We start from the raw sequence: 20,873 nt of genomic DNA on the forward strand, positions 1-20,873 counted from the left end.
TAGAGGCGTGAACAGACCGCAAAGAGCGAATGGTTCATTTGAATAGCCACCCCTATTTTCAGGACGAGCGAGCGCTAATTACGTCCGGCTCTGAATCAGGCCCTTAGAGCTTATAGTGTGCACCTGCTTCTCCCCCCTTCTTTTTTTGCTGTAGAACTACAGGTCTCAGCAGGGTAGCACCTATTATGTATAATATTAGGCTGTGCAGCCCAACCCATACTTTTTCCTATGTGTGTGTATTTAAGGTACATTTGAAAGTGATACCCCTTCTCTTGGGCTACCACTCCTCCTACCTGCCCCAGGTGATTTTAATTGGTATGGGTCCTTGCATTGCAGTACACACATCTAATGGGCCCTATGAAAGGTAAGTTCTAGATACATTAGTGTGTCAGTATTAGGAATGTAAGGGACCCACCTGTATAAGGTTCACCGTGGCGTGGTAGGTGGGCAAACATCTTTGGCCAAACATGTACTTAGAAACCTTACTTTTAAAACCATGTTAATTGTTGCAGTTTATTATAGACTTTTTGATCATTAGAATTCTTAGGGGTAAATTTACTAAGAATCGAGTTTGGCCTGAGTTACTTTGAGATTAATCTCGCTGGACCTCGCCAGAATTCGGGTGATTTTATCATTATTTAACTCGCAAATTTACCAACAGGTGATTTGTGCCAAATCGAGTTGGTCGATGGTGAAGCAGATCGAGATATTGCCCCCAAGTAGCAAGTTTTGAAAGAGATTACTCACCCGAGATTGAAGTGTTTTCTCTCTGCAAGCAGCCTGCACATATCAGTGAGATATGTGAAGGCTGCTTGTGTGTTGTACCTGTAAAAAACGGGTTAAATGTTTAGAAAAAAAAAATATGTAGGGTCCCCCCCAAAAGGACATAACTACCCCCGGACTGGTCAGCCAGTCCTGGTTCCTAAAATTACAGGGGAAAAAACAAGTAGGGTTCCACCGTAATGTAGGAACCAGCACCTGGCTGCAGGGTTTGGTATTAAATATAGGAGGAAAAAAATTGTGTAGAGATCCACCTATATTTAAAACCATCACCGGACCCAAACCGACCGGGGTGTAATGCCACAGCCTAGAGACCCTTTCTCTGGGGATCCATGGCCAAAGCATTAACACCCCAAACCGGTCAGCCCAAGCAGGGGATCTCAGGGGAGGTGGGAACCCCCCCAAAAATGGGTCCCCCTCTCCCAAAACCCCAGGCTTGAGCTGAAGCCCGGGGCTCTTCCCTGCCACCCTGGGCTGTGGGTACGGGGGTAATAATCGTTAAATAGTTGAAAACTATTGTATTTTACAGTGGAAATACAGGTGCCAGCATGCCTGCCCTTGAGCACTTGTGGAACTACAAGTGCCAGCAGGCGGCCGGCACCCGTACCCCCACTGTAAATTAAATAGTTAAAAAACCACAGTACACACACACCGTATACAGTAAAAGTTTATTACATACACCTATCCCATTCACACATACTTACCTACTGCCAGATGTTTCTGTCCCCTTCTCCAAGTAGATTCCAATGTGTGTACCTGAAATAAAGATATGATACTCACCTCCATCCTCGCGCTGGTCTCCATTGCAGCCAGGGGTCTTGGCAAAATAACAAACTGAGTAAGCAAACCCATACGGACAAGTATCGGTATGTGTGTTGTCACACATAAAAATATATCGCGAATGCCAACTGACAGGACGCTTCGGAAAATCCCACTGCCCACCAGCCAATCAGAGGCCGCTTTACGTATAGTGGCCGCTCAATGGCTGGTTACACGTGGGCCTGGCACTGAAATTTATGAAAGGCCTTTTGTGTGCTGCAGCAGGGGTTTGTGACAAGCACTGTCATGAAGTAACTAGTGATGTGGGGGAATGACTAGTTTGTGGATGTGGTTAACACAGGGTATGTGGCTATCCCCATGGAGGTCATAGTTGGCGCCTACCTTCAACCACTTAATAGTGGAGAAGAAAAAACATGTTGCCATTTTTAAAAAAATAATGCCAATACTGGACCAATGCAGTATACGTTAACTTTTACTGCATCTGTAAAGTTAACAACCTGGTAGATTTGAGGTTGTTCCCCTGTTACAGAAGCGGTAAAAATATTGGTGATGCGATGGACCGTAAAGATATCTCTCCCCGAAGGTAGTGGAAAATACTTTTCTATCACGCAGGAAAGGGTGTGTGAGGGGTCTTCGATGCACAACATGTGGTTATTTGGGGATGGAGGACCCTTTTGTGCATCCCCACTCTGGCAAGAAATTCAAAATCAACTACATGCATACCTGCAGTTACAGAATTGTAGTTATGTGCAGGGCTGGCTCGAAGCATGTTCTACCAGTGCAGTTGAACAAGGGCGCCACCTAATAGAGGGTGCACCCCTCCCAGCTATTCCAGATTTCAGCGGGGCAGTCCTGTTTTTCGGGCACTGCTCTGCTGTTCCACCCATAGGACAAAGTATCCTGTGGGTGGTCGGGATGTTGGGCACCTCACCGCCGCAGCTGTGCAGCAGTGCCGGTCCCTGGGAACATGGATGGATGCCGCGCGCATGCATTCAGTGCAGGGAGAGAGCTGGGGGCAGCCCAGCTGACATAGTGCTGGGCTCGCCCCCAGCCTGGCGTTAAATTGGAGGCGTGCCGTATGGGCTCGCCCCCAAATAGCATCATGTAGGGTGCATGGCCTGTGTTAACTAGGCCATGCCCCTCTTCGGTTGTGCACGGCAAAGCCACGCGCGAGATTAGGGGCGTAGGAGTCTCTCACCACACAGGGTGCGGCTCCTGCTGTAGCGCTTGTGTAAAATACCCCTGGAGCCAGCACTGGTTATGTGATCTATTTTTTGGGATATCCTTGTGGATTCCTCTGTATCGGTGTGTGTGAATGCTCCAATACTCCACAGGACACTTGCACTCTTACTTTGCCGCTGCACCATGTCCTGGGTGCCTTCCCAAAGGATAAATACAAATAAGCCAAATATACAGAGCGGCACTCTCAGTGTATATCCAGTAATATAACGAAGATCCCAGCCCTCCTAAATGTTCAATGTTTAAAATTTATTACAACTATATATATACTCATACTGTATATATATATATACTCATACTATATATATATACACATATATATATACACACACACTGTATGCATATATATATATATATATATATATATATATATATATACAGTATATATATATATATTGTGACACAGTTAGGTTAGGGGGTCCCTCTCCTGGGTAGAGGACTCCTTCCTTACACACACATACAGCAGCAGGGAAGCAGCACACCAGTCTGGATGTAAGTACAAGCTGGTCGGCGCCAGTCTTTATTGTACAATGTCAGAAATAACACAAAGAAAACATAAACGTAAATCCTAGCCCTGTCGGGGCACTAACTTCACAGGTAGTTCCCTCACTACCAGCACCTGGTAGGGCCTAATGCCCTCGCCAGCAACAAAGCATAGCACAGTACTCACAGATAGGTTTTCCAAGTGTCTCTGAGCAGACTCCCTGTCTGCTCTCCCAGGTGAGACAATCAGCCCTCAACACACTAGGCTTATATTGGCCACCCTCAGGTGGGAACCCAATCAAGCCTGTACCAGGCTGCGAGAACCAAAACCTGGAGTGGCCGTGGGTGGAGCCCTCCCTTTCCTCTCACCCACAACCCCCAGGTCCCAAACCGGCTTTTCAAAAAGCCGAAACTCAAGCCTGCTACACTGCAGACTTTCTCCTGGGGGTTTAAAACACAAAAGACAGGAATCTGGGACAAATGTACCTGCCACAGACCACTTTACCAGTGATCCTATCACATATCCCCCCCCTTTGTTTCGACCTGTGGGGCGGAACAACTGAAGCCCCCAAACAATGAACGCGTGACAACGCGTCAGCATTGGCCAGCTGGCTTCCTGGCCTGTGTTCCACTGAAAATTTAAAAGTTTGTAACGCCAAGAACCATCTTGTAATTCTCGCATTACTGTGCTTATTTTCAGACATCCACTTCAGAGGGGCATGGTCAGTGATCAATTTAAACTTTCTTCCGACCAAGTAGTACCTGAGAGCCTCTAACGCCCACTTTATGGCCAATGCCTCCTTCTCCACTGTGGCATAGTTTCTCTCATGTACATTCAACTTTCTGCTAAGATAGAAAATAGGGTGTTCCTCACCCTCCTTGTTCTGGGACAGGACCGCTCCTATACCTACTTCTGATGCATCGGTTTGTACTATGAATTCCCTTTCAAAATTAGGAGTCATCAGGACTGGTTGGGAACACAATGCTACTTTCAACTCCTGAAAAGCTTTCTCTGCCTCAGGACTCCATTCTACCATGACTTTTTGTTTGCCTTTGGTCAGGTCAGTCAGTGGGACTGCCATGGTGGCAAAGTTGGGTATAAACCTCCTGTAGTACCCCGTAATTCCCAAGAAGGCTCTCACCTGCTTCTTATTCAGAGGCCGTGGCCAGTTTTGTATGGCATCAACTTTATTGAGCTGAGGCTTTATCAGGCCTCTGCCAATGGTGTATCCCAGATATTTTACTTCCTCCATGCCTAGACAACACTTTTTTGGGTTGGCTGTCAAACCTGCCTTATAGATGGAGTCCAACACTGCTTGTACCCTGGGTAAGTGAGACTGCCAATCAGGACTATGAACGACCACGTCATCCAGATAAGCAGCCGCATACCGTCTATGGGGCCTTAGAATCCTGTCCATCATTCTTTGGAAGGTAGCAGGTGCCCCATGTAGCCCAAAGGGCAACATCTTGTACTGAAACAAGCCCTCTGGTGCTGAAAAAGCTGTCTTTTGTTTGGTGCTCTCGGTTAACGGTACTTGCCAATACCCTTTGGTTAGGTCAAGAGTGGTTAAATATCTTGCCGTCCCTAGTCTCTCAATCAGTTCATCCACTCTTGGCATCGGGTAGGCATCGAATTTTGAAACACTGTTCAACTTTCGGAAGTCATTGCAGAAACGCACACTCCCGTCGGTCTTTGGAATCAACACAATGGGACTTGACCATTCACTATGTGATTCTTCAATAACCCCTAACTCTAGCATATTTTTAATTTCTTTCGACACCGATTCTCTTTGTGCTTCTGGTAACCTATAGGGCTTTAGATTAACTTTAACCCCTGGGTCAGTGATGATGTCATGTTTAATGACCGAGGTTTTCCCAGGTATGTCAGAGAACAGCACCCTATTTCTAATCAGAAACTCCTTGACCTCTTGTTGTTGAATTGCCGACAGGGTTTTTGCCACTGTCACTTTGGGAACTAAGGGCCCTGGACTTACTGGAGGGTCACGGACGGCCGACAGTACCGTTCTATCTTTCCAGGGCTTTAACAGATTTATATGGTATATCTGTTCTGGCTTTCTTTTCCCCGGCTGGTAAACTTTGTAATTGACCTGTCCCACTCTTTCTAAGATTTCAAAGGGCCCTTGCCATTTAGCCAAAAGTTTATTTTCCACAGTGGGAACCAATACTAACGCTCTGTCCCCAGGAGCAAAGCTGTGTAACTGAGCATTGCGGTTGTATACCCTCTGCTGTGCCTGTTGAGCCTGTTCCAGGTGCTCTCTCACTATCGGCACTACCGCAGCAATTCTCTCCTGCATTTGAGAAACATACTCAATCACCGTTTTGTAAGGACTAGACTGCCCCTCCCATGTCTCTTTGGCAATGTCTAGTAACCCCCTTGGGTGTCTCCCATACAACAAGTCGAAGGGTGAAAACCCGGTGGAGGACTGGGGAACTTCTCTTATGGCCAACAATAAATACGGCAATAAGTAGTCCCAATCCCTACCATCCTTGTCGACCACTTTCCTAAGCATGTGTTTTAACGTCTTGTTAAACCTCTCGACCAGCCCATCGGTTTGGGGGTGATAAACCGAAGTTCTTAACTGTTCAATTTTGAACAGGCGGCATAACTCTTTCATGACTTTGGACATAAACGGTGTACCCTGGTCAGTTAGTATCTCCTTAGGTATACCCAGCCTGCTAAAGACATGAACTAGCTCTCTGGCAATGGTCTTGGTTGACGTATTGCGCAACGGGATCGCTTCCGGGTACCTGGTAGCGTAATCCATTATGACCAGAATATACTGGTGTCCCCTGGCAGACTTCATTAAGGGTCCAACCAAATCCATCGCTATTCTTTCAAACGGCACCTCTATGATAGGCAATGGAACTAGAGGACCCTTAAAATGTGGCCTGGGTACATGATACTGACACTCAGGGCAGGATGCGCAAAAGTCAGATACCTCTTTATGAAGCCCGGGCCAGAAAAACCTCTGCATTATTCGCTCAGTGGTTTTCTCTACCCCTAGATGGCCTGCCGTTATATGACCATGGGCCAGATCCAACATTGTTCTTCTGTAGGCTTTGGGAACTATTAGTTGTTCCACAACATCTTCCCCCTTTTTAGTCACCTGATATAACAAATCCTGACACATTGCCATGTGGGGATAGGACAAAGGACTATCAGGGTCTACGGGTTTACCATCAACTACTTTTACATTCTCCCTGGCTTTTACCAAAGTAGGGTCATTCAACTGCTCCACGGCAAAGACCTCTCTTCTGACCTCTAAATCAGGCAGACGATCACCTGGCCCAACAACACTTCCCACCTCAATGGGAGGCACATCAGTTGGCGGGCCACCGTCACGTTCCGCATTCTCTAGTTCGCCAACCATAGTAGAAAAAGGGAATAACTCTGACTCAGAAGAAACTCCCTCCTCCACTACATCGACAACCTTCTCAAATGGATCGGGGTTGTTCACCTCTGGAACAAAACGGCTTTCCCACAACTTCCAGAAGTGAGCAAAGTCTCTCCCCAATATTGCATCGTACACCAGACCATGCACCAAACCCACAGAAACTATAGCAGAGCCACATGGTGTCTCGATGTTCACCTCAGCCGTAACATAATATCGAGTATCCCCATGTATGCAGGTCACACCAACAGTTTTCCCTGTGTGCCTCAAGGGGTTCACCAGCTCAGCTTTTATAAGTGTCACCAAGCTACCAGAGTCTAACAGTGCCTCTACTCGGTTGCCATCTACAGTGAGTACACACATGTGCTTATCAGTCTCAGCCTGCCGGTCAGCCGTACAGGCTATCTGTGCAAAGAAAGACCCCCTGCGGTAGACATGAGCAGTATCACATTGCATAGGTTCAGTTGTAAGAGCACAATTAGCGGCAATATGGCCGAAGCCACCACATCGGAAACACTGAGTCATATTAATCTCTAGTCGTTTACGGGGCAAGAACCTTCCCGGCCTGGCAGGCCTGTCTCCAGGTTGTACACCCTCAGTCTTAGGTACATTCCACCGCCCAGCACCCTTCTCCCCTATAACAGTCTTACCAGTGTCTCTGGGAGTTCACCGGTGCGCCATCGGGGCTCGGTGGGGCATACTCATCAGCTCCTCAGCCGCCACGTACCTCTCCACTAGCTCGACCAACTGGTCCGCGGTCTTAGGGTCTGCATGGCTCACCCACTTGCGCAGAGTCGCGGGTAATGATCGCAGGTACCGATCCATCACAACCCTTTCCACGATCTGTGGTCCCGTCAGCGTCTCGGGCTGTAGCCATTTTGAGGACAGATGGACGAGGTCATGCATCTGTGAACATGGAGGCTTGTCCATATGGAACTCCCAGCGGTGGACCCGTTGGGCACGAACAAAGGTGGTGACTCCCAAGCGAGTTAGGATCTCCTGTTTTAGTTTTTTATAGTCCTTGGCATCAGTCAGGCATAAGTCGAAATATGCTTTTTGTGGCTCCCCAGACAAAAAAGGTGCCACCAGACTTGCCCACTGCTCCTGGGGCCAACTCTCCCTTTCGGCCGTTCTTTCAAATGCGGCGAGATAGGCCTCCACATCATCGCCTGAAGTCATCTTTTGGAGGAAGTGACTGGCTCGTACGGAGTGAGTGGTGGTGAGAGGACCAGTATTAACATCTCTGGGCCGGGAGACCAGGTGCTGTACCACCTCTCTTATGGCCTGGCTGTTTTCCGCTAAGGCCTGGCGGGTTTCCTCAATGGCGACCTGTTGTTGCCTGGCGGATTCCTGCTGAAGTTTGTTAGTCTCCTGCTGAGCCCTGGTAGCTTCCTGCTGAGCTCTGGCAGATTCCTGCTGAGCTGCTGTAGCTTGGAGCAAGGCCTTAATAATGTCCTCCATTTTGTCCTGGGGTGTAGGTTGGAAGCTGAACCTTGCCTCTCTGAGCATTGGCTGACGCCTCCTTTATGGGACTCCAAGGACACAGTGTTATTTCCACACTCACAAATTGGGTGTCTGTCCCTTTAATTTTTAAATGGAAAGTTTTCCTCTTGCTGCAAGTTCAGTGTGTGTGGGTACCCGCATTCTCCACCATATTGTGACACAGTTAGGTTAGGGGGTCCCTCTCCTGGGTAGAGGACTCCTTCCTTACACACACATACAGCAGCAGGGAAGCAGCACACAAGTCTGGATGCAAGTACAAGCTGGTCGGCGCCAGTCTTTATTGTACAATGTCAGAAATAACACAAAGAAAACATAAACGTAAATCCTAGCCCTGTCGGGGCACTAACTTCACAGGTAGTTCCCTCACTACCAGCACCTGGCAGGGCCTAATGCCCTCGCCAGCAACAAAGCATAGCACAGTACTCACAGATAGGTTTTCCAAGTGTCTCTGAGCAAACTCCCTGTCTGCTCTCCCAGGTGAGACAATCAGCTCTCAACACACTAGGCTTATATTGGCCACCCTCAGGTGGGAACCCAATCAAGCCTGTACCAGGCTGCGAGAACCAAAACCTGGAGTGGCCGTGGGTGGAGCCCTCCCTCTCCTCTCACCCACAACCCCCAGGTCCCAAACCGGCTTTTCAAAAAGCCGAAACTCAAGCCTGCTACACTGCAGACTTTCTCCTGGGGGTTTAAAACACAAAAAACAGGAATCTGGGACAAATGTACCTGCCACAGACCACTTTACCAGTGATCCTATCACAATATATACATGCATATATACGGTATATATTCATGCACATATATATATATATATATATATATATACACACACATACATGCACATTCATGTGTATATATATATATATATATATATATATATATATACATATATGTGTATATTTTATAGACACACACACACACACACATATATACAAATGTACTTGTGTGCCAGACATTACACCAACCTGTGGGAAGGTACTTTGGTTATGCAATGTGTTTTCTTTTCACAGCCACTGACAGCTGCTTCCCCCTGTACTAGACAGCTCAGCAGGCATTGGTGGTCTCCTGACTTCTGGTGACCCGAGGGACACAATTGTGAACAGCCCAGACAGGGACCTTTAGCATGACATGGGGGCGGGGCTTCAGGCGGCATGGGGGCGGAGCTTCAGGTAACATGAGACGGAACTTCATGTGACATGGAGGTGGTGCTTCATTCGGCAAGTTGAGGCTATTCGGATGGCCCTGCAAAGGAGCTTATGGTCAGTGGGCGGTGCTTCGGACGGCCAATGTTGGGAGGGTGGGATTGGTTGGGGCTTTAGATTCTTCCACTACAGTGAGCTGCAGCAGTATATGCAGACAATGTTGTCGGCTCCACTGCAGTGCAAATATTGTTGACAGGGATTTTTTTTTCCTGTCAACACTGTCTGCACTGCAGTGGATCCTGTGGGCCTATTTTCATGGTGGACCTGGAGCTGGAGCTCCACTCGCACCATTATTAATCCGGCACTGCATGGAGCCCCTGTGATAGGGTCTCCTGGCTGTGCCATTACACCCCGGTCGGTTTGGGTCCGGTGCTGGTTTTAAATATAGGGGGACCCCTACGCAATTTTTTCCCCCCTATATTTAAAACCAGGACTGGCCCTGCAGTCCTAAATTACGGTGGAACCCTACTCATTTTGTTCCCCGTAATTTTAGGAACCAGGACTGGCTGACCAGTCCGGGGCTGGTTATGTCTTTTGGGGGGGAACCTACGTAATTTTTGTTTTTTAATACATTAAGTAGACATGCAGAAACATGCAAATTACACTGATCTGTGTATGTTTCTGCCAAACTCGCAGCTCAGGAGGTTGAGTGTTTGAAACTTCAATTTCTAAGCGAGTTTGCTCTAATCTCACCCGAAATTGTAATCTCGATTCTTGGTAAATTTGCAAACTGCATCTTTTTCAGGAAAAGTACTTCTTAGTTTGCCCGATGGTGAGAAGGTTTGAGTTTGCGATCTCACCTGAGTTTTACGAGTGAGAAGATAGAACTCTCCGAGTTTGCCTTTAGTAAATTTGTGAGATGAAAAACATGCCTAAACTCACCCGAGATTGTAATCTCGACCAAACTCGAATCTTAGTAAATTTACACCTTAGTGCTTATAAGGCTTCATTCAGAGGCGGCTGTACGGTCTACGACCGCACGGCCGCCTCGATGTTTGTCCAGTGCGCATGCGCACGAGGGAGCTGGCTCCTTCGTGTGCATGCGTGAGACCCGCATGCGTGAGACCCGCTACGACCAAAGGAACGCCTCCATTTTGGAAACCACCCCCCCGGCCCGCCTACCAAACGGGGGCAGCTGTCGATCAACATCAGCAGCCGCCCCTTTGGTAGCGAGCTCCGGAGCGACAGTTTCTCTGTCGCCCTGGGGCTTGCGCACGCGCAGTGCGGCCGCTGCTCGGGCGCAGGCATAACCATCGAGTCGGTTACGAGCGCATCGGCGCTCGCGACTGAATCTGAATAAGGTCCATAATCCTCCTATTCAGAGAGGGGAAAACACTATGTATTTTCCTCCAGCATGTGCAGAGTATCAGCCAGAAACAAATATAAAGTTATATCACACATGTAAGTACAGGTGGAACGGCTGCTGCAGTACGTTATGCTATTCGCAGTGAACAAACCGTGACTGTGTTTTCCCCTGACTAAGTGGATATGAATAAGTTAATTACTATCTACTTTTGCACAATGCTCAGTAAGGGACCTGATTAGATTCAGTGCAGGGATTCTAAGCATAAATGCAATGAGAGTACTTAAAAAAGGCAGGATAAATCTGCAAGTGTGCAATTCTCAGCAGAGGGAATAAAACTAGTATGCTCAGCTTTATCAGACAGACACGCTGCTGCTTGCCACTTGCATTTGCATTGGTGGCAAGTGAGCGGTGTGTGTCTGGGCTAAGATATGAAGAAAGATAATGCAGCACTGCAGGTACAAATGAGGTTAATCAAGTGGACCTTGTTACCTTCAGCATTGCAAGGGTCTCTTAACTTGAATCAAACTCTCAATATCTGCAGCGCTATGAAAGGAAAAGTACCTGCTGGTAATTGCTGATAATGGGAATTAGCCTGTAACACTGAGGTTTGGAAGCTCCGTGTAGCTTAGATGTCCCACTAGTGCACAGTGGGACCACCCGGTCACCAAGACGCACACATCTGCAGTGCATTTCACATTTGTTTTCCATAGATTAAAAAAAAGAGGCAAAATATTTTCACCTGCTTAATACTGAATATTATATACTCCAAATCTTTATCTTTATCAGTGGTGGGCTGGGTCGGGGGGCAGGTTGCCATGTGCGCCCCGGGCCACAACGTCATGCGGGCCGCGGGCAGTCTGTGTCACTGTGACACAGACTGCTCTGCGTGTGTAGCACTGACCGGACGGAGTTCGGTCAGCACTACACAAGTGACAAACACACAGCCGCCGGATCCGGGGGGACTACTACTGGGGGCACTACAAAAGGGAGACCTCTACTGTGGGTACTACAAGGGGGAGATCACTACTGGGGGCACTACAGGGGGGAGGGCACTACAAGGGGGACCACTACTGGGGATTATAACTGGGGGCACTTCAATGGGGGGACTACAACTGGGGGGACTACTACTGGGGGCACTACAAGGGGGGGACTACTATTACAAGGGGGGCCTACTACTACTCGGGGCACTACAAGGGGAGGGGACAACTACTAGGGGCACTGCATGGGGGGATCACTACTGGGGGCACTACTGGAGGCCTGCATAAAGGGGTCTTCTCCTGGGGCACAGGGGGGCACTGCACATGGGCACCACGATGAGGCTGTTCCTAATCTTTATTTTTACTTTACATTAATCCCATATCGACCCGCCTCCTCCCTGGAACACTTGAGGGGGGGGGGCTCCGTAGCACGCACGTTCTTCGGGCACCCTGGCTACACGCTACCCCTCAGCCAGGGCTGCCTGCATGCATTTGCCCCCCAGGCTAAAAGTTGCCAGCCAGCCCCTGATCTTTATCCATATTCTTAGAGTGATTTATTGATTTATATTCACAGACTCATACAGAGTCTGTTTGTCTGTATGTATGCTGTATGTGTGCTACTTTTATATCTTTGAATTTTTTAAGGAATATGAAATTAAAAGTTATGTATTAAATTAAACCTACTACTTAGGCGTACCCTCAAAAAGAATTTTCTTTTTTTGTGCTCTACTAGAAAACTACTCTCAGGGATGCACCTCCACACCTTTAACATGTATTCTATAGCTAGATAATTGGGTATAACTATTATTGTTACTGTGGATAATTATGTGAATAGAAACTACTAGTGAAAACTTAGGGCCTGATTCAGACCCACTCGCGAGCGGCTGTCCGCTCGCAAGTGGGTCGATGTTATGGACTGAGCATGCGCACGACGGAGGGAGCTCCGTCGTGCGCATGCGCCAGACGCGACGAGCGAAGGAAAGTCCTTCGCTCGTTGTGTCCGATCAAAGGGGGCGTGCTGTCAATGTTGATTGACAGCACGCCCCCTTTGGTAGACGTTCCGGGGGCGTGCCTCCCTGACGGGGGCGTTCCCACGGGAACGCCTCCCGTCAAAAGCCGGCCCACTGACATCACTAGTGATGTCAGTGGGAGTGATTTTGGCCCTGATAGAGCCAAAATCACTCCGGAGCTTGCGGTTGAAAACCTCAACCGCAGGCTCCGGCTCGCAATTTCGATGGTCGCGATGGTCACGACCATTGCGGCCATCAAAATGCACGCTCGTATAGCCTGTGGGTGGTGACCCACAGCTATACGAGCGTCCAGGAGGACGCTCCATTTTCATGGAGCCCGGCCCTCATTCAGAGCGTGCGCTCTGCTCAGAGCGTACGGCTCTGAATGAGGGCCTTAGTGCTTAAGACAACCCCACTTTCCCTCACCCCCTCCCCCCTTCTTTTCCTCTAACATTTCACTAAACAGTTAACTAAACTAACTCCACCCCTATTTAAACCTCTCCCACTCCCCCCATTCCTAACAAAGCCGCATGGAGGAAGCTAATCTGAACATCAAACAACAAGTAAAAAAGAACAGGAAACAAACAGGATTACCAGAAAGAGAAAGATCGCAGTGTTCCCTAGATTGACTACGATGAAAGGATTTTACGGTTTGCACATAAAAAAATCCAATTTCTCATACATCCAGTCTGGGGGACACTGCAGTGCCGACGCTGGGGATGTCCCAAAATAAACCCGCACGTAAAACCTTACACCCAAACTGGCGTTGGTATATTCAAAAGTATGAAAACGGTAAAACTTTGTCAAAGTATGCACAGATGACTAACCGCTATGCACAACTGCTTCACTAAGGCCCCATGGCAAGCCACCCAAATAGCCCAGACCGCACAAGTCAAATGCACCCGAAGAGAAGGAGCAACTGGCGGATTGGCAGAAAGATACGCCTGGAGGTTTACAAAGTAGTGACGTTAACTCTGACACCCTCCTAGCAGAGGCAATGGCTAAGAAGAAAACAAGGTAAGGTAGCATAATTCCACCAACTCAAGAGGCTCAATTGGGGCTTTTTGAAGAGCTTCTAAAACCAAAATTAAAATCCCATCGAGGGATAGGAGAAATATATGGTGGGTGTATGCAAAGCACCCCTTGAAGGAAGGTTTGAACCTCCGGCAATGGGATAAAAAACGAAGGCCCTCAGAAACCCTTTTTAAAGGAAAGACAAGAGTCAGGGAAGATGAAAGATGCATGCTGAGAGGCGCAGTCATTCACACCAGAAAATACAAATTTCTCAAACCTGGGAAGTGACTGGTTTTCTTACTTGGCGTCTGGTATGAACAACTTTTCTCAAAAAACCACAGGCTCTCATTATTTGGGTCTCCAAAACAAGCTATCAAAGCCATTCAAGACATATTTGGGTGTAAGCATGGCCCTTATCACAGTAGATCATGTAGCAGAGGGAGACGTCAAGTTGGCTCAACCAGCAGGCCCTGCAGAGTTGAGTACTATGCTCGATGGAGCCAATCCAGGACGAAAGGCCCTGAAACAGCCTGACCAGGATTGACAAGGGTGGAAAAAGATAACCTAATCTGAAGGAACAAGGAGCCATCAGCGTGTCCACCAAGGTTGCATGGGGGTCCCTGGAAAGGATGCTTCATGTTGAGCAGGGTGGCCATGAGGTCTAAGTTGGGAGTTCCCCATTAGTCCGAATTTCCTGAATAACTTCCTGATGGAGTTCTCAATCCCCTGGATGAACCATGACGTGACTGGGAAAGTCCGCCTCCCAGTTCTCCACAATGGTAATGTGAATGGCCAAGATCACAAACACCCAGGCCTCCACCCAAGAAAGAATGTGAGTTACTTCCACCATTGCCTGACAACTCCTGGTTCCACCCTGTCGATTGATATAAACCATCGTGGAGGTATTATCCGACTGAATGAGAACAGGTTTGTTGCACAGGAAATCCCGAGCCTTAACCAGAGCATGTTTGGCCACTCTCCATCCAGAATGTAGATGGGAAGAGCAGCTTCTGACCAGCACCAACGGCCATGGAGATGAATGCTGAGAGTCCCAGCCTACTAGGCTGGCATTTGTTGTGACCAGGGTCCAGATCCAAATTTAGCAGAGATATCCCTTGGATACATCCTGGGGCTGGTGTCACCATTGTACAGATAGACAGGTCTGAGGGGAGAGTCAGAAAAAAAATATTTATAGAGTTATAAAGGGAGTGGGGGGATAGAAGGGGTGGAGCTTGTTCAGCAAACATTTTAGTTCTCTGCTCCTGCACCAGCCCATCTAACTCAGCGTCAGCACTACCTTGTCCCCCAGATCGGATGTATGAGGATAGTGATATTTTCGGTTAGCCATTTCAGTATGAACTGTACGTGAATAGAGCTCCTAACCTGTCATTTTCTGTAGTGTAGAGACCAAGCAGAAAATGTATTAAATCTTTGAGAGAGATAAAGTGGAGACTTTGCCCATAGCAACCATTAAGCTTCTAACTGTCATTTTATAGACTGCTAGATAAATGACAGCTTGTAGCTGATTGATTGGTATGGGCAACTTCTCAGCACATCACCCATCAAGTGCTGCAGTGTTTACTAGTTGTGGCTACTCTCACCTCACCCAGCCCAGAGTTTAACAGTCAGCAAAATCCTGTATATGTGATCCCAGCCCCACTTGAAGTTGCATGGGGTCCTGTAAATAAAATAACCACAAATGCCCTTGTACTTCAGTTCCCACAGAACCGGTTGGAAACAGGTCAGAGAAATGGCCAACAGCCTAATGCCCCACACTTACCCTTGTCGTTGTGGAGCATAAGAAAAATAGCACTCTACTAGTTTTGGGCAGGCAGAAAGCAGGACAGAGGGCCTGATTCAGACCCGGTCGCAAGCGCTGAGCGCTCGCAACCGGGTCGATGGTGGCCCAGAGTGCAAGACCTGGATAGCGACGGGCAATCCGTCGCTCCGGGTCTCGTACCAAAGGGGGAGTGCTGTCAATGTTGAGTGACAGCACGCCCCCTTTGGTGGGCGGGCCGGGGGAGTGGCTGCCCAAACGGAGGCGTTTCCATGTGAACGCCTCCATTTGGGGTCGGCCCCACTGACATCACGAGTGATGTCAGTGGGAGAGATTTCGGCTCTGTTAGAGCCTAAATCTCTCTGGGGGCTTGCGGCAACGAGACCCTACCACAAGGGTCTCATCGCAAGCCCGATGGTTGTGATGATCTTGACCATCGCGACCATCTTCCTGGCTGCACGCTATAGCTGTGGGTGGTCACCCACAGCTATGCGAGCGGCCAGGAGGCCGTTCTAAAAAAAAAAAAGACCGTCCCTAATTCAGAGCGAGCGCTCTGTCAGAGCGTCCGGCTCTGAATCTGGGCCAGAGTACTATCTTATTTCCTTGTGCTGATGGTCCAATCCACCCCTCTATATAGCTTTCATTGAAATATATTTAATTTTTATATTTAGATGACACTGTAGCCTCTCACATAGCTGTAAAAAGCTATTGAAATATAAAAGCAGAATTTTCCCTAACAGATAAAAAATATAAAGATAGATATCTGTAGATGCAAGGGTTAAGATACTAGAAGAGTTAAGGTAGGAGGAGAGGTAAATTGAGTTTTATTAACACAGAAGTTAATTTCATGGCCGAAAGAACTGATGGTATAAGACTCAGCAAGGGTATACATGGAGGTGAGAGACTGGGCCCAAGAACGGACCTTTGGGGGACACCGTTAGAAGAAAAGAAGGGAAGGTGTAAACAGGAGAAGAGACAGATAAGAAATGATTGGAAAGTTGAGAAAATAACCAGGAAAAGTCAGTGAGACCAATGGAGTGGAGGGTTTGTAGGAGGTTAGAGTAGTACGAAGGAGGATCAGTACGAAGAAATGGACCATTATATCGGGCAGTGAGAAGATTGTTTGCAACCTTGGTACATACAGCTGAAATACATTATTCCGTATATTAAAATTACCTGTTGTGACAATTGTTGCTTTTGTCGTTATGCTGTTACAACTTCCATCAAAGGCAGTGACTGTAACATTGTAAGCTTGTCCACAGTGTAGTCCAGATACTGAACACGAGGTGGATAGCGAAGTACAGGAAACTTCATCTCCATCTGGCCCAAGAAATACGGCAATATATGACACTGCTCCGGCACTAAGTTCCCAGGTGGCTGATGCTCCATTTATATCACATTCCGCTGAAGCTGTAAGATGCATTGGGCTGCAAGGGGCTAGACAATGTAGGTAATATAAATTAACATTTGTAAACATAATTTATGGCTGTATTATACAGGGCTGTTTAATTTGTAATTGTTGCACACATGGACTGACCGCAGTGAGAAAATTTGATGAATAAGGGACATATATGAATTATACAACTGTTTAATACATGGATCGAGCCTTACTGACGACCATTTAAAAGATTTTATATATATATATATATATATATATATATATATATATATATGAACAGTAAAACTATAACTTACAATTATACACAAAGTAAAAATAATTAGTGTTGTGGACGTACAGTTTAAGATTATAATATTGGTATGATACTGTTATCAGGGTTAAAGTTCTTCAAGAGTTACCATTTAGTGCTGGGTAGGTTAACTTAAGAGTAAGTAGTATGGAAAAGACTTAGATAATATTTAATTATAAATATTTTTTTTTATTGCTACAATTTTACACACCACTCATTTAGTATCTCCTAGAATATTACACATTACTCATTTAGATCCTAGAATATTACACACCACTAATTTAGATCATAGAATATTACACACCACTAATTTAGTTAGGTTGCAGATGCTGGAATGGGATTATCAAGAGACACAATAATAAGCAAATTAAAACTACCATCAACCTTGAGAAATACTTCACTCGGGTGTTGTATATTTTGTCGACATTCATCATGTTGACACTGATGAAATGTTGACATGATTAGAATGTCAACAAAATGTCCATGGTGGTCTAGCACTGCCTTACCTGGTCCTGCGGGTCCGGTGGCTACTGCGGTGCCCTCCGGTTCCAGCGGTTAACTTATGATAATTGACGACGGACGCAGTATACCTAACCACCAATACTCCCCCTAAAACCTAACCCCAATATTCCCATAGCCTAATCCTAACCTCCGCTCCCTCATCCTATTCCTAGCCCTCTATGGCAGGTCCATGCAGAATGTTGGCGTTTCACATGTCGGCATTGTGAACATGTTGACTTTCTGCACACGCCAACATGTTTAATGTCAACATCATAACTGCCGACATTATACTACATCCCCTGAAGTCATATGGCCCATATCCACACACTTTAATGACAACTTAATTTAGAATTGTAATCTGTATTAGAACTAGGGGTGTGCACCGGCCACTTTTCGTGTTTTGTGTTTTGGTTTTGGATCTGGATCTTTCTTCGTGTTTTGGATCTGGATTGGTTTTGCCAAAACCACCCTTCCGTGTTTTGGGTTCTGGGTTTTGTGTTTTGGATCTGTATTTTTTTGAAAAAAAGCATAAAAACAGCTAAAATCACAGAATTTGTAGGTTTTTCTGCTCCTATGCTATTATTAACCTCAATAACCTTAATTTCCACTCATTTCCAGTCTATTCTGAATACCTCACACCTCACAATAGTGTTTTTATGTCCAAAAGGTTGCACCGAGGTAGCTGGATGACTATGCTAAGCGACACGAGTGGGCGGCACAAACACGTGACCCATCTAGGCGTGAAACTGCAGTGGCAGACAGGATGGCATTGAAAAACTAGGCCCCAAACTGTACATAATGCAAAGAAAAAAAAGAGGTGCAAGATGGAATTGTCCTTGGGCCCTCCCACCCACCCTTATGTTGTATAAACAGGACATGCACACTTTAACAAAGCAATCATTTCAGCGCCAGGGTCTGCCACACAACTGTGGCTGAAATGATTGGTTCGTTTGGGCCCCCACAAAACAAGCTGGCAATTAATCTGTCCCTGCACAAACTGGCTCTACGGAGGCAAGAAGTCGTCCTCATCCTCCTCATCCACAGATTCCTCACCCTCTTCAGTGTTATGTACATCCTCATCCTCACAGAGTATTAATTCGTCCCTGCTGGAACCACAGGTCCCTCTGTACGTTCTGGAGGCTGGTCTCCCTGGAAGAGTTGATCATTCATTTTATGAACATCATCTTCTCCACATTTTGTGGAAGCAACCTCCTACGCCTTTCGCTAACAAGGTTCCCGGCTGCACTAAACACTCTTTCGGAGTACACACTGGAGGGGGGGCAACTCAGGTAAAATAGAGCCAGTTTGTACAGGGACCTCCAAATTGCTTCTTTTTCCTGCCAGTACAGGTACGGACTGTCTGACATGCCTACTTGGATGCTGTCACCGATGTAATCCTTTAACAGACAGACGCACGCTTGTCGCTGCTGCTTTGAGGATTCAAGTGCGGCTACAGCCCACACAATTCACAAAGACAGAAAAAAAAAAAGAATATTTTTATTGTTTGTGGAGCACACTTTGAGGGTTACACCACCCTCTAACAGACAGACGCACGCTTGTCGCTGCTGCTTTGAGGATGCAAGTGCGGCTACAGCCCACACAATTCACAAAGACAGAAAAAAGAAGAAGAATATTTTTATTCTTTGTGTAGCACACTTTGAGGGTGTCACCACCCTTTAACAGACAGACGCACGCTTGTCGCTGCTGCTTTAAGGATGCAGGTGCGGCTACAGCCCACACATTTCACAAAGACCGAAAAAAAAAGAACAATATTTTAATTGTTTGTGTAGCACACTTTGAGGGTGTCACCACCCTTTAACAGACAGACGCACGCTTGTCGCAGCTGCTTTAAGGATGCAGGTGCGGCTACAGCCCACACAATTCACAAAGACAGAAAAAAGAACAATATTTTAATTGTTTGTGTAGCACACTTTGAGGGTGTCACCACCCTTTAACAGACAGACGCACGCTTGTCGCTGCTGCTTTAAGGATGCAGGTGCGGCTACAGCCCACACAATTCACAAAGACAGAAAAAAGAAGAATATTTTTATTGTTTGTGAGCACACTTTGAGGGTGTCACCACCCTTTAACAGACAGACGCACGCTTGTCGCTGCTGCTTTGAGGATGCAAGTGCGGCTACATCGCACACAAGTCACAAACACATTAAAAAAATAGTTTTTTATTTTTTGGAGCACTTCGTGAGTTACACCACCCTTTAACAGACAGACGCACGCTTGTCGCTGCTGCTTTAAGGATGCAGGTGCGGCTACAGCCCACACAATTCACAAAGACAGAAAAAAGAAGAAGAATATTTTTATTGTTTGTGTAGCACACTTTGAGGGTGTCACCACCCTTTAACAGACAGACGCACGCTTGTCGCTGCTGCTTTGAGGATGCAAGTGTGGCTACATCGCACACAAGTCACAAACACATAAAAAAAAAATTTTGATTTTTTTGGAGCACTTTGAGAGTTACAACACCGTTTAACAGACAGACGCACGCTTGTCGCTGCTGCTTTGAGGATGCAAGTGCGGCTACATCGCACACAAGTCACAAACACATTCAAAAAATAGTTTTTTATTTTTTGGAGCACTTCGTGAGTTACACCACCCTTTAACAGACAGACGCACGCTTGTCGCTGCTGCTTTAAGGATGCAGGTGCGGCTACAGCCCACACAATTCACAAAGACAGAAAAAAGAAGAAGAATATTTTTATTGTTTGTGTAGCACACTTTGAGGGTGTCACCACCCTTTAACAGACAGACGCACGCTTGTCGCTGCTGCTTTGAGGATGCAAGTGTGGCTACATCGCACACAAGTCACAAACACATTAAAAAAAAATTTTTGATTTTTTGGAGCACTTTGAGAGTTACAACACCCTTTAACAGACAGACGCACGCTTGTCGCTGCTGCTTTGAGGATGCAAGTGCAGCTACAGCCCACACAATTCACAAAGACAGAAAAAAAAAGAACAATATTTTAATTGTTTGTGTAGCACACTTTGAGGGTGTCACCACCCTTTAACAGACAGACGCACACTTGTCGCTGCTGCTTTAAGGATGCAGGTGCGGCTACAGCCCACACATTTCACAAAGACAGAAAAAAAAAGAACAATATTTTAATTGTTTGTGTAGCACACTTTGAGGGTGTCACCACCCTTTAACAGACAGACGCACGCTTGTCGCTGCTGCTTTGAGGA

The 20,873-nt window shown here is 46.7% G+C and overlaps 1 protein-coding gene across 1 annotated transcript in view; it reads right to left on the bottom strand.

Moving 5' to 3' along the window:
• The window catches only part of LOC148442248 (uncharacterized), a 151,568-nt gene that overhangs the window by 29,715 nt on the left and 100,980 nt on the right, over positions 1 to 20,873 (bottom strand). Inside the window, exon 33 of the mRNA XM_088464124.1 lies at positions 16,661 to 16,921. Coding sequence (XP_088320250.1) covers positions 16,661 to 16,921 — 261 coding nt within the window. The remainder of the gene's footprint in view (positions 1 to 16,660; positions 16,922 to 20,873) is intronic.

This window comes from Taudactylus pleione, unplaced genomic scaffold (assembly GCF_031769625.1).
Source record: "Taudactylus pleione unplaced genomic scaffold, aTauple2 ptg001594l, whole genome shotgun sequence".
Taxonomy (NCBI): domain Eukaryota; kingdom Metazoa; phylum Chordata; class Amphibia; order Anura; family Myobatrachidae; genus Taudactylus; species Taudactylus pleione.